General features: G+C 32.3%; 2 protein-coding genes and 1 long non-coding RNA gene across 4 annotated transcripts in view; 2 read left to right on the forward strand and 1 right to left on the reverse strand.

The window, feature by feature from the left end:
• The window catches only part of LOC116345252 (sarcosine dehydrogenase, mitochondrial-like), a 2,462-nt gene extending 575 nt beyond the window's left edge, over positions 1-1,887 (reverse strand). Inside the window, exons 1-4 of the mRNA XM_031774473.1 lie at positions 1,734-1,887; positions 1,521-1,671; positions 842-944; positions 1-761 (exon numbers count right to left, since the gene is read on the reverse strand). The exon at positions 1-761 is cut by the window's left edge and continues 575 nt beyond it. Of these exons, the coding sequence (XP_031630333.1) occupies positions 1-761; positions 842-944; positions 1,521-1,671; positions 1,734-1,866 (1,148 nt within the window). The 5' untranslated portion in view covers positions 1,867-1,887. The remainder of the gene's footprint in view (positions 762-841; positions 945-1,520; positions 1,672-1,733) is intronic.
• A 1,532-nt stretch (positions 1,888-3,419) lies between these two features.
• LOC116345057 (L-asparaginase) lies at positions 3,420-7,785 on the forward strand. 2 transcript variants are annotated; one of them, XM_031774102.1, is made up of 8 exons: positions 3,420-3,628; positions 4,540-4,767; positions 5,606-5,841; positions 5,918-6,023; positions 6,080-6,723; positions 6,797-7,021; positions 7,108-7,441; positions 7,529-7,785. In XM_031774102.1, exons 2-8 carry the CDS (start codon positions 4,566-4,568, stop codon positions 7,705-7,707), a joined length of 1,926 nt encoding a protein of 641 aa, XP_031629962.1. In that variant the 5' UTR covers positions 3,420-3,628; positions 4,540-4,565; the 3' UTR covers positions 7,708-7,785. The 2 variants fall into 2 exon arrangements, with proteins under 2 accessions (XP_031629962.1, XP_031629963.1); XM_031774103.1 differs by lacking the exon at positions 3,420-3,628 and adding an exon at positions 3,733-3,753.
• Positions 7,786-8,740: 955 nt separating this feature from the next.
• Positions 8,741-15,159, forward strand: LOC116345164. The gene is made up of 3 exons (XR_004201479.1): positions 8,741-8,986; positions 9,603-10,141; positions 14,809-15,159. It is a non-coding gene; the product is annotated as an uncharacterized LOC116345164 (long non-coding RNA).
• Positions 15,160-15,161: the final 2 nt, after the last annotated feature.

A 15,161-nucleotide genomic window follows, 5' to 3' on the forward strand; every position in this document is an offset into this window, starting at 1 on the left:
GCCGAATTGAATCCACAATTATGAAAAAGTCCAATCAAACGAGGATCGGATCCCATAATCGGTTTATGATCAGGAGTAAATGATTCTGGTCCACATACCGTGCTTCTAATTCCTGTTCTTGCAAATTCTGGGCAAAGCTCTTCAGTTCTCTTTACGTGTTCATCAAAAGTCGACCAATTTAAATCGTATAATCCAAAATTGAAGTCTCTTGCAACAGAGTCTAAAATGACCGGGTTCTTTTCATATCCACCCATACAAATTGATGAACCTTGAATTCGGAAGTAAATAGAGGCATCATGATCTCTAAGATTTGGCATTCCGTAAATACCATCAATTGGTTCGGAAACCACATACGAATGCTTCATTGGAACTAATGGCAAATGAATGCCTAACGGTTCGATTAAATCTCTTCCCCACACACCGGTCGCATTCACAATGCATGTCGTTTTTATGTCACCATGTTCGGTTCGTAGACCAATAACTTTATTTAAACCTTTGTCATTTTTCTCAGTCAATATTTCGGTGACTGGACAATCTTCGATTACTTGTGCATTCGATGTTTTAATGGCAAGCTTTGTTAAGGCGTTGCATAATAATGTTGGATCAATGTCACCGTCGAATGGAGAAAAAAGAGCGGCCGAAAATGATTTTGGATTCAATAATGGAAAAATTTGCTGAGCTTCAACTGGCGATAACATTGAATTTTCAATGCCCATCAATTTTCCAATTGTCGATAAGCGCTCGTATTCATTTACACGCGACTAAACAAAATATGATTAATATACGTTTATTGCACATCAATTATAGACTTGGTTAAGGCTTTTTTCCAATCAATACATACTTTTTGGCGCGCAATAAAAAGTCCACCACGTTGATTCCATCCCGGGTCAAATTCAGTATTTTCTTTGATATCAATTAGCATATCTCTGCTTCTATTTAAAAGTCTAAACAAAAACAAAATATTTCGATGTAACTTGAGTACAGAGTTGGTAAATGCACCTCACAAGTGCGCGCCCTTACAAGTTGTGTGCAACTCTTCTTGGGTGCGCGCACCCGATTCCATATAAATGTTGGGTGCGCGCACTTGGAATTTTTTTCGTGCTTATTTCAATATAAAGAATTGAAAAAAATGTATTTTTTACTTAAATCTTTCCATTTTTTATTTGGTCATCTTCAATATAATCAATACAAAATACTGTCAAATTGTGTTTCTTATATATTTTGACAGCTACAAGTAGCCGCCTGCTGGTTGTCTTTTGAACCACATTGCTTTACATGTAAACAGTTTTTGCATGTGAAAAAATTCAAAATGGAAAAAATTAAGTAAAAAATACATTTTTGACGATTTTTTATATTGAAATAAGCAAGAAAAAAATTCCAAGTGCGCGCACCCAACATTTATATGGAATCAGGTGCGCGCACCCAAGAAGAGTTGCACACAACTTATAAGGGCGCGCACTCGTGAGGTGCATTTACCAACTCTGCTTGAGTAGAGTATAAAAAAAGGGATATATTTTTACTGAATATCAACATCGTTGGGTCTCATACGCCATAACAAACCCGCAGTATGCCAGGTAGTGCCAGCAGTCAATTTACATCTTTCCAATAGAACAGTTTTGACACCGCGCTTAGCTAGGTGATAAAGGGCATGGCATCCCGCACTTCCACCACCTATTCCATTTATTAACACACTTTTTTTGAGAGAGAAATCTGTAACAGTTCTGTCAACTTACCAATAATAACAACATCAGCTTGATCAGGTAATTGTATTGATTTTTTTCTTAATTTTTTGGAAACTGAATAACATTTCGTTGACGCTTTATAGAAATTTTTTATGCTATTTTGTCGGTGCAAAAGTTTATTCATTATGCATAATGCAATGTTGTATTTGTATGAAAAATAAATCGATACTGTTTGTTCAAATTCGGCGACGTTCAATTTATATAAAATCTAATACATGAACGCTTTTGTTTTGCATTGATAATTGTGTGACTGTATTTTTGTATAACTACATTATCGAATAAAAAGAGCGGAAAATTCGAGCTACTAAATTTTCCAAATTTAGCTGTGATATTTTTTAATGCAAACAGATGCCAACAGTTGTACACCCAAATGATATGGCAAAAGTGATAAATTAAAAAATCGATCTGTAGCAAAATGATAAACAATGTGCATGTGTAACATTGCAATAATAAAAAAAGTGAGTTCACTGTGTTGAAATGACGGTAGAAAAGATAGGAAATGGCCTCATGACCCACCGAAAAGATATTTTCCATCAACATTTTAATGGATATGTTCGTATTTTGTTATTTTGTTACCCTTGTGGAAAATTACTGACTGGTTAGCCAGTCGTCTAATTTGGGACGTTTTCAGATTAAGCCGACTGAGATCGAAGTCATTTTAAGTTGATTTATTTGACTACATTAATATAGCAAAGTATAACTAAAATCGACTTTAATCATAGTTGACTGTATAGTCGTCTAACATCCCAAATAAGTCGTCTGGTTAAATAGACGACTAAAGTCGACTAGGTAGTCCAAAGCACGACGATGAAAAACAACGTTGACAATAGCGCCATGGTGCAGTTGCCAGCGAAACTAAGAACACAAATTTCGATCGCCTAAATCAAAAATGGTACAAAGGAGTTGGTGAAAAAGTCAGTCTAATGTCAAATTTAAATATGCATTTTAATGCGAGTAAAAGAGACAACCATATAGATTTCACCAACTCTTTTGTGCCACCCAACATAAACAGTGACAACCATAATGAAGTTGCTGCGTTGCCCAGCTGTCATTGTCGTCGTGCTTTGAGGTAGTCAGTTACAGCCAACAAAATTCATTTTTATTTGATTTCAGCTAGTCAGTCAGTCAGTCAGTCACTTTTCTTCCACATGGGTATGTATAAAAATAAGCTTTATTATCATCGAATCCGTTATCAGCTTAAGTTGTCATCAACTGCAGAGATTATATGTCCAAACCATAGTATGTGTATGTGTTGGCTATATCTGAGATTTAAGTGTGTTTTTTGCACTTTTTTTATTTTGGTTATACATTTAGTTGGAATTCATCGTTTTGTTTACAAAACATTCAATTACATTGTGATAATTTTAAAATGTGATAAGAAATCAGGTTTTTTGTTGTTTTAAGGTGTTTTTTTTTTGAAGTTCCTAAGGGTCGGCAACCTATTTAAAACATAAACATATTTAAAAAATTGCGCCAAAAACTTCACACATATCTGACATATCATATTGACACACTACGTCACAGAAACACAAATGCTACATATGTTATATTGTCAAAATTCTGCGCATTTCGAAGTCAACGCAACGTATAGAGTATATAGTGCGTTACATTGCATTCAGTTCAGGTGATTTTTGTATTCGGATACAGAGAGCACATTTTCACATTTAAATGTGTGTACATTGTACAACGCGCCAAAATGTGCTTTGAATACTCTCGTTTATATTTGACAGATGTGGTGTTGATATCACATAGTATTTTCAGTCGTCCATTCATAAAGACACAGGAAAAAAAGTTAATCTTCGTACATGATTTATAAACTTAGTCAGCTGATAAAGTTATTTCAAAATTTCTGTGAATAAATTAGAAAGAAATCTTGGGCTGTGAAGGTATTTATTGTTCTCATGTTTTTGGTTTTATATTCACGGATTTCAATAAGATATTTACGAATAAAACTTTATCAACTTTTATTTAAATTAATTTTAACATAAAAAAACAGTTTTATGGATAGTTCGTGAGTTTAAACTGAAATCTTATGAATATTATTATTGGGTGGTTTAAGGATAGCATTTTATTTGCAAAATCTTTTCACCACACAAAGATAATGAATAGTTTGCTTACTCTATGATTAACAAGTGATTTAACAAGAAAACGGTTGTTTGTACAGTACTTTCAGTTGTGTGCTTAATATAGGTCAGTCTATTATCAAAATAACTACCAAATTTAAAAATTCCATTCACATCTTATGACCTTAAACATATGTGCATGTTCAGTCTCAAGTCCTTGCCTTACACATTCCAATTTCAATTAATTCTCAACTATAACTTTTGATATTATAACGATTGTAGAAAAGAAACTTAAAAGAAATTCACATTCTCCAGTCATATATGTTTCTTCAGTGTGAAATAGAAATTTTGAAATATATAAAAGTGATTTCGGAAGACAAAAAAGTGTATTGTACCTTAAAGTTCCACAACAGTTCGATTTGAAACGTTTGATTCAACATCTCATAAAAGTGTAACAATGTTTTTTTTCTTCCAATCTTTTTTCAATTATATGTCAACATTTGATACGAAATGATTAAACACGCATTTGGTGTGTGACCATATATTTAAATACACACTGTTTACATTGTCTCAATTTGCGTACACACACTCGACATGTGCTGTTATTCCAGAATTCAGTTTGTTAAGTTTGTTTAGTAAATGTTTTCGCCTGAAAGTGCACATTTCTATCGGATTCTCGCTAAATCACAATTAATCTCTTAAATCGTTAACTTAGTTGTTTTTTTTTGTTACAGAGAATGAAAAAAATTGTATTGAAAAAATGAGTATGAACAACGGAGAAATTATTGAAAATCACATTCGATTGGAATCAGTTGATTCTCTTGAAAGTAATAGTCAGTCTGATAGAAAATCATTGTTACCACGAAATTGCAGTTTTTATAATATGGGCACCCAATCGGAAGCTAAGGTTTTAGTCATTTATACAGGTGGCACAATTGGCATGACTAGAAATGCTAACAACGGTAAGCATTTCGAACATAAAAATTACCTTTTTTGGATTGGAATTTAAACTTTTCCTTATAGTTACTTGTTTATTTTATGGTGTACAAGTGCAAAAACATTCAAGTTCACATCAAATAAGCGCTATCGCATTACCGTAATATATATGCATAGTTGCATACACAATTGCTCAATTTGTCGGTGGATTGTGAAATTGCATTTTATATTCATCAATAATATTGCACTGGAAGTGTTTGAGGGAAGAAAACCAAATAATCTTTCAATCATTTTATCATTCACAATAACATCTTATGCAAATTATAAAGTGACGATGATTATTTTTCACAATCTATGTGCCACTCTACGCCACTCGACGCCACTCTAATTTAATGTCACATATTCCGGTATTATACACGTAGCTGCTAAGTGTAAAGGCGTTATCATAAATAAAACGACCGTTAATTAAAGCATTCAAACACGTTATCACGCTGCTGTTGTTGATTTGTTTGATGAGTAAATAATAAAAATGTGCCTAGTATGAAAATCATGTGCTGAGAAAAAAAAAAAAAAAAAACAAAACAAAATTTATCAATTTCACTTGCATCATTTGATTTACACAGATTTGCTAATTGAAATGGCAAAAAATTTGGTTTATATATGTCAATGTTTCAATGAAAATTATCTCAAAAACTGTTGAAAATATCTACATGTCTATTTATAGGTATTTTTTTATAGCTTGGAAGTCGTGTAATAAAAAAAAGTTTATTCAACTCATTTTTTATTGTCAATAAAAGATTTATGAAATAAATGCTTACGTTTAGTATGCATCATGGCATAACATTCATTTTATTTATTTATTAGTTTTGGGACCACAATCGAATGTCTTGATTCAAAATATTCGCAAGTATCCACATATGCACGATGAAGAATATGCTCGATCACGTTTCGGCAAAGCGGTGGGTTTTGGTCCGCTTGTTCTTCCATTTGTACAGGACGAACTTCGTCGCATCATTTATACAATTATCGAGTATGATCCACTATTAGATTCGAGCAATATGTCAATTAAGGACTGGGTTCAGATAGCCGAGGATATTAAAGTATGTTTTTCTCCCCACATTGCTGTTGTCATTGTCGATGCATTGAAATTGATTGTGTACATCAATTTTATTTCAGGAATCATACGAGTTTTATGATGGTTTTTTGATATTACATGGGACGGATACTTTATCATACACTGCATCCGTACTCTCATTTATGTTGGAAAATCTAGGAAAAACAGGTACATTTTCACTTTATTCAACATCAATGAACTCGTTAAAATTTGATTCTTTTCAGTCATTATCACTGGTTCTCAAATACCAATATTCGAAACGCGAACTGATGGAAAGGATAATTTTACAAACGGCTTAATTTTAGCTGGTAATTATGTGATTCCTGAGGTATGCGTTTTATTCAACAACAAATTGTTGCGTGGAAATCGTACAATAAAAAGCAGCACTGAAGATTTGGATGCATTCCATTCACCCAACTACATGCCACTTGCAAAAATTGGCATCACACTGCAAATTGACTATCGGCTAATACATCGTCCATGCACTGTAGCAAAATTCCAAGTTCATTGTCAATTAAATGAAAATGTTGGTTTGCTTCGTTTATTCCCAAGTATTTCGGCAGCCACAATTCGAGCATTTTTTCAACCGCCAATGCAAGGCGTTGTTTTACAAACATTTGGCAGCGGAAATATACCGTCAAATCGAAAAGATTTGATTGAAGAATTGAAAAAGGCCAACGAACGTGGTATAATCATTGTAAATTGTACACAATGCACGAGCGGTTCGGTTTGTGAAATCTACGAAGCTGGCCAAGTTTTGTGCGATGCTGGTGTTATATCCGGTTTTGATATGACACCGGAAGCTGCATTGACCAAATTAAGTTATGTTCTCGGAAAAGATGAGTGGAATTTGGATACAAAGAAACAGGTCTGTTATATTCTTTACAAATTATATAAATTGAAACATGAAAATATATTATTTACTTATTTTCAATATTAAGATGATTGAGTCCAATCTACGCGGTGAATTAACATCAACACAACCGTTGAAATTGGATGATTTTGGATTAATTGATGCAGTTGCGAGATCATTACAGTTATCTTCGCCAAAAGAAGTGTCGGAATTAGGAGAAACTCTCTTTCCAGCCATGATAAACAGTAGTGTATTATCTGGTAACACAAATAAAATCGACATGTTAAAGGGGCATGGTGCAAATTTATCAATGGTAAACAATTACAAACAAACGTCTTGGCAGCGATGTAAAAATCGACTAAAATTCAATTTTTCATCATTTTAATTTGAATTTTCCAGGTGAACCATGATCGACGTACGGCATTGCATATTGCATGCTGTGAAGGCAACGAAAAAATGGTGAAACATTTACTGGCCTACGGTGTATCTGTACACATTCGTGATAGGCACGATCGAACGGCATTGATGGAAGCAATTTCAACAGATAATCATGATATTATAAAGACTCTGGTGAAATGCGGGGCACACATGACCGGATCGTCTCGTGCATTGGGCGATAATTTGTGTGCTGCAGCTGCACGAGGACAACTTAAACGATTGACCTCATATCGATTGGCTGGAGTTAACTTATCTCAAAAGGACTTTTCTGGACGAAGTGCTTTGCATTTGGCCTGTGAGTCCAGTTCTTCTTTTTTCTTCAGTTTATTATTATTTGAAAGGAAAAAAAATATTTTTTTGTTTTCAACATTTTCTCCTACAGGTTTGCACGGACACCTAGAATGTGTGCAGTATTTATTGAAAAATGGCATTGACAAAAATTCAGTTGATCATTTAAATCTTACACCATATGACTATGCATCAAAAAGTGGCCAAATTGATATTATGAATCTGTTGATTGAGCATGGCATTCAGCCGTCCACCGATAATAATATTGGCTAAGACTTCGTGAATCTCATTTTTATTTAATAATTGTAATAAATGAATGAAATATGGCAATAAAACCAATGTAAATCGAAATATGAATATGAATATGAATATATGTGAATATAATAATTATGAATGTGTTGTTATTATTTCCCTTTGAAAACGTGCTCTTAATGACATTATTATCGTGTGCCATTGCCCATTTATCGAAATTCATCCATGAAATAACAATACAGGCAATATCGCGGTGCGATTGAATGGCTTTTCCTTATTCCGCTTATGACATCGTAGTGAATGTGTGTGTGTATTTGTGTGTGAGTGTGCATGCGCAATGGTAAACTTTTCTTGTACCCAAGACAGAGCCATAGACAAGCAAATTGACATGAGAAAGCCTATATCTAAATATAATATACGGCGAATGTATGCTTTTATATAGTTGACCCGGTTTAATGTATGTGTATGTGTTTAAATGTATAAATTTTCCACTTGCTTCATATTCTACAACACAATTATGCACCACATATGATCCATCGTTGTTGATACTGTTTGAGTTTTCCTCACCTTCAAATTTTCATACACATTGACAAAAAGATGCCGCACGCGATGACTGTGACGTAAGACCAAGAAAATTTCATCATTATTTCCGACATCGATACTCCAAGAACATGCAATGAATATGAATATGTCAACGGATTTTCTTCGAATTGAATTCTATTTCGAAACGAAAGAGACAATCTAGATAACAAATAAATTTGCAATATTTTCGTTTTCTTTTGCTTTACAAAAAAAAGTAATGCATAATTTGTGACATAATATTCACATACACGAGTTAAACCGCATACATTAATGCTATATATACACACACAAACACACTCCCACCATTCTGCAAAATACATAGATAGAGAGAGGCAATGCAAGCCACGCGCATAAAATTGTGGAAATGGATTTTTTTTTCACTCTTTAATTTATGCCTCGTATCTGCTATTGAACGAATGACTGCCTAAAGATATATTAAGCCGATGTGTATTGGTAGTAAGTGTGTAAATGTTGGGGCGACGCCGTGTATGTGTGCAAGGCACACAAGTCCGAGTCAATTTCTTCAACTGAAAAAAAATTCATTTCCTTTTCTCGCGTCGATTATTCTATTCTCTTCGGTGCGGTATTAATACAACATGGCGTTCGCATTGATTTTCATCAGCACAAAATTTTCCAATTCGCGCTGAACGCCTTTTTACATTCAAGATCTAAATTGAGTTTGAATTTTCTGAGTAACGTGTTTTAATTTCCTGATCCGGTGTGTATATACCTACTAATACAAAGTGTTTTTCATTTTTATTTTCTTGCACTCTCGCTTACTCTCTTTCTTTCACTCTCATTCTTTCGTTGTTGCTATCACCACACCAAACTAACGGTTTATTGGCAAGTATGCAAAAGGGGTAGGAAGCAATGAAAGAATTTTTTTGAACGGAAATTTAAACATAGTCAAGCACATAGATTCAAAGTTGAATGAAATTCCACATATAATTCGAGTTGCCAAAATAAATATCAAATTTTGTGCCCATCATAGTCGGGTGTAAAAGTCAATTGTTAAATTAAATTAGACATACCATATGTAGATTCCAATTAAACATTCAACCATTTATCGAGTTGAAATTTTATGTGGAATATAATCGCCAAAATAGCTGTGCAGTGAATATACACGTTTCATTATATATGACGTTTTACTCGTCATCCACCCTTAGTCATTTGCAAGTATTTCTCTTATATTTTATTTTCTCTACGAAACTTACAAGCGGCATTCAATACATTGAACATCTGAGTCATTTTTTTTTTCTTTCGATTTATCATAATTGGATAGTGACAATAACATTCTTCATTATTTATATTTTTTTCATTTTGATTCTTTGCAGATTTTTGTTAAAAACAAAACCGTTTATCAACCAGAGTGATAAAAATTTGGTAACGGAAAAACCATCGACATCCACATAAAACAAAATTTTGGAAAAATTGGAATTAATTTGTGTTGAACGAAAATTATTGCAGTTCGGCTACATAATAGTGTGTATGTTCATTGAATCGTTGTGTGAAACGTTGAAAATATTTAAAGCTTTAGTATATAACCAATATCACACCCATTCAATATAACAGGGGTAATAGATTACCTAGTTGCGCTTAATGAAGTGACAAAAAAAAAAGAAGAAAGAAACGAGAAGTGCTTGACGAAAAAGAAGAGAACACACAAAATAGAAAACAAGTCATTACAATCAGTGTAGTGTTGTTGAATATTGTTTAATTTAGAAGTTAAATACACGGAAACACATGAAGCAAAAATTCATTTAATGTCTCAGGATTGAGTGCCCCATCATCGTTGACTGCTTCATTTTGTAATATGGATGAGAAATTGTGTGTTTGAAAATCGACTTTCTTCTATTTGATGGTGGCCAACAAAGTAAGTTTTGTGTTTTGAAAATGATGGGTAGATGTGTTTGAAAATCATACAATCAATCAAGGCATCCAATGATAATTAATTATCAATAAATATCTGGAGAAAAACGATGAGAGAGAGAAAGAAAAAAAAAACGACAGAACAGAAGAATTCACAAATAAAAGGCGAAAATATGTAATATGCCTAGAAAATTAAACTGCATCTTTATATGTGTGCGTGAAAACGGCGCCATCGAACTGAACGTTTTAAGTACCCTCGAAAATGAAGCATTTTACGTCGGCAGAAAAAAAATATATTGTAACAACTGATGTCAGCCATGCGGCCTTCTTCACGTTTTGGCAAGCATGATTCATTCGTACATACACTTAATACTGCAAGCTATCGTGGAAAAACTCATACAATTAATCTGGAAAATGTTGAGATATGCGTGTGTATTTTCATGGGCTTGTATCGAAAACGCTCATAGGAGTGCTATGCTTCGTAGTTAAAATCGTATACAGCAGTAAAGTTAAGGCCAACAATAGAAAATTCAATAGGCACTAGGTACAAAATTTGCATAAACAGAAAAGTCAATTGGGAAAATGACAAATTTTCAGGCGCCATATATCACCATGTGTCAAAAAATTCACGGTAAAATGGCACTGTTTACTTAACAATTTAACACATCATAATTGTTAATACTGTGTCCAGCCAATACCCCATTCTCCACACACACACACACATTGACCTTTGCTGGTGTAAAATCTAATATTATCACTAAATGTGTTCGAGGAAATGTAATTATGTCCATCTGATAAAATGGACAGCCAATTAGCAGATTAAAATCATGATCCATTTAACTGCAGTTATCTATCAAACAATAAATATGAATAATTTTTGTAATGGACCGATAAATCTAATTACATTGGCTTATACTCAACCCTTTAGTTAAAGTTTTATTTTCCATTGTTTATTCGAAATCTTCACTTATTCAATTATCGTCATTAATATCAGTTGAAGGGTGCATTTGTAAAAATGTTGGCATTTCTTTCATTCAAATCACCAATCGTATATTCATAAATTAATTATAATTTTATTAGTTTTTCATGTTTGTTTGCTTGTTATTACTATTTTTTTTCTTTTGTATTCATAAACTTTGACAGTCGTATCATTCAGAATGTGTGACTGAAATTTATTGTTTCTCGCCACCGACTCCATAGATTAAAGTATAATAATTACAATGCAACAGTTACTGAAACGCAAAGGTTGTAATGTGAATCAAATGAAAAAGCTTAAATGGGTGGACATTTTGGTGTGCTCAAAGCAAATATTAAAAATTATCAGAAAACATGTAATACATTGTCGCTTCGATGTACCATACTCATTTCGGATAAGTGAGATTGACACAAGAATTGACAGCACAGCACAGCTGAGAATAGTAATTTCTAGCATCGTTTATTGTCGATCAGTTTTTTTTTGTTGATGTTATTGTTGTTGTTTCAACTTCATATCTATGTGGAAACACGCATAATCCTAAATTGTATACGAAATATATTAATGCCAACCGGCTAGACTAATAGACATCCTCATCGTGATGCGGTCGTCAGAACCTTCAGATGAACAGTCTAAAAATACACAATACATAACGATATATTTTCATTTCAGTGAACTTTGATTCGTTGAAATAGCAACTCCGAATTATTGCGTTGCTTCATAAATAATATAATAATACCACTGAAAATATATTGAGCACCGAATACGTATGGTTTAACGATGATTTTTATCGAATAAAAATGGTTGGAAGGTCGAACAGTAAAATTAACTTGTTCACTTTAATTCGGAATTCAGGTGAAACATATATAAATGAATATGTAAATCGATTTATTGCATGATAATAGCATTCTCATTATCGGTATAAAATTACTGATTGAACGTTTATTATTTCTACCTCTAGACGAAAGAACATAGAAACAAATGCGAAATACAAATGTTCAAAAGAAGCGTGCACTTATTTATTGGAATAAAAAAACTTGGTTTGATCGCCCATCTATAGACCTATGCGGCATGTAACAAACATAATTTCGAAATACGCACAAGGTTACGAGTACAAGTGTTCCATTGCATTTAAATTAAAACGCTCATAGTGTCACAACTGGAATCGCATAGATTTTTTTCACAACGAATTGTGAAAATGAGACAATTTTCAATTTTCAGTAGAACACTGAATCTAATACATCTTCATCATAGCTATTTAAAATGTGAAAAATCCTGTAAATATTGAATTTAAAATTAATTCGTTTCTTTTTTTCTGCGAAAAATGCAAGAACACATTAAGTTGTTTCTAACTAAAGAAACGATCAAAGTTCAGCCAAGACTTTGGTGGAGGTAAGAACAAGGTAAAAATATTAACAGTGTTTAACGCGGTGCTATCATAGCACTGCTATGTAGGCAAACGGCAATTGATTGAGAGCACCGAATGTATGAGCTTCGTATAAAACATATGAACGGAATTCCGTTAGATTTTAGTACAATACCGGTAATGAAATCGTTCGGACTTAAATCACAATTACTTAAGCTTGTAAGTTGAAATTAGTATGCAGCATTTTTATGTCACTTAAACTAAAGCCAATATAAATAAACAAAAATCAATATACGCAATCCTTTGATATAATCAATTGTTTATGATGCAAATAAAAATGAAGTGTCGCCATTTATGTGTATACATTGATAGTTATCCAACTTAGTCATCATTGTGCTATGATATTCGGTTGCACGCAACCATAATTACATGCTTTTTTTTATTGAACGCGATCATATAAAACCATTTACGTGCATTGATAATTTAATTCGAATTGGAATCAAAATATTTTGTTATTTGGTGATAGTGAGGTTTTTAAAATGAATTTATTTGCTTCGTCTATTTCGAATTGCATAGAATATTGATGTGAACCCTCAAATTTTACCATCTGCATTATATTATAACATTTAACGGTAAATAAATGCACACATTGTACCGTGAGTAGTTCACGGTGAAACTAAAGTAAGACAAATCAACATATGCCGTTAATTGTACTTGTTCGATTCAACCTTCTCCAGTTCAGTGCACTTCATATCATGCTGCATAAAAAGTAATCAAACTAATCATCGTCTAATGATCGCGATATTTGTTCAATACTAAATGCAATGTTAATAAAATATTTTAATTGGTTTGTATTTTTTTCACTTGGCATTATGTTAAAAGGTCTGATGGATTGTGGTTTGATGATCACAATGTCTAAAGCGGTATACCGTTTTTTTTAAAACAAGCACATTACTAAGTAATTTAGATCAAAAAAAAAACTGCTATGTAGCCTAAATGTTTTGTCGTCATCTAAAAAAAACCTGTCTTTGCTTCTCTTTACAATGTATCATTTCTACTAAACAAAAACTAAATTCATTTATGTTGCTAACGTTTGGTGCCAACAAAAAACTTATAAAGAATGATTCATTTAATTATATGTGTAAACAAATACAAGAAAGTTTAAAGCGATTCGCTTGTCTCTCCTATGACGAAACCGGACAAAAATGTATTAGTAATTTATCGTCGTCAACGTCATTCTTTTTCAATTTGCGGTAAAATACAGAGTTAAGATAAAGTCAAATATGTTGAAAGTTCTAACACGATTGATAATCGGTCGTTTATTTATTTTTCTAATTATTTTTTGGGACCTTAAGTCTAGTAACTGTAACAAAGTCAAATAATAACTTTTAATTTATTAGAATGACTCAATGTTTTCAATGTTTTTAATTTGAGGCTGAATTTTTGTTTAGAAAACTTGATTGTGATTTTATATAGAATCACGAGCTACTTATTTTTGAATAAGATATACTTTAAATATATCCAAAAAGAAATGATAAGATTTCATATAAAAGAACAAAATTTACATAACATAGATACAACATCAGCGAGTGATGATAAAAATTTAACGTTAGTAAAATTAAACTTGATTATAAACTAAATTTGAACAACGTTGAATTTGGCCGGACACGATTGGATGAAGTGGGTGAACGGAAAGTGAATAATAATATTGTAAATTAAATTTGAAAAACGATATTCAGTTTAATCCCAGAAACCATATTTATGGCATAATAAAAACAATATATAGTACCTGGGTTTGGTGTGAAAATACAGAGTTTAAATTGGTTGCAAACAATATCAAACTAAATAAATTGATGTGTACTGCAAAAATTACGTGTTGAATTAAAATAAAACGTTAGTTCATTGGAGCCGGTTGCGTTTGTATTAATTTTATGGAAATTATTATTACGTAACACAACTTAACTTAATTAGTTGCATCGTTTTTCTATCGTAGCCTAGTATCGCAAATGGGTCATTTTTAGCTTGTGACTTTTTCAATGGTGTATACATGTACGCAAGTTCATTGCGCCGACTAGTTCATAAATGAAAGCAATATGATTCACGTGCAAAAGTAGTTCAATGCGGATCAAACTGACATGTGCCGCGTTGGCCAATTGTGTTCATTTGCTTAAATGTTGACATTTATCATATCCAAACGAAGTGATATGATTCATTTTTAATGAAAATGTTATCTATTTCATATCTACATATTGAAATTTTTCGTTCTACATTAGATATTTTTGTTGATTGCTAACTTATTTCGATGATTTTTTTCTCTTTTATTTTTCGTTAGGTTTTTAAAACCGAATGCGCTAAAAATATATATCGTATGTAAGTGTGATGTTGTCAAGTCTGAAACGATAAACAGCTATAATATATACGTAAAATAGTAAATCCAAAAAGAATGTAAAATTTTATAATATAAAAAAAACAGTATAACGAGCAATTTAAAAGAAAGCAAATTATTCCAGAAAATTAGATTAAATTCAACTTCTAAACAATCCCGCACAACAAGGACATTTGTTAATTGAAATATTTTACGTGAAATTTTTTCGCACCGATTGAAATTGTTTGCAAACTAAAAAATAAGTGTTGAAACGTTATTTGAAATTTAAACAAAAAAAAAAAAAAAAAAAAAAAAAAACG

Source organism: Contarinia nasturtii, unplaced genomic scaffold, assembly GCF_009176525.2.
Source record: "Contarinia nasturtii isolate CC-2019 unplaced genomic scaffold, AAFC_CNas_1.1 Cnas_scaffold_1240, whole genome shotgun sequence".
Classification (NCBI taxonomy): Eukaryota; Metazoa; Arthropoda; class Insecta; order Diptera; family Cecidomyiidae; genus Contarinia; species Contarinia nasturtii.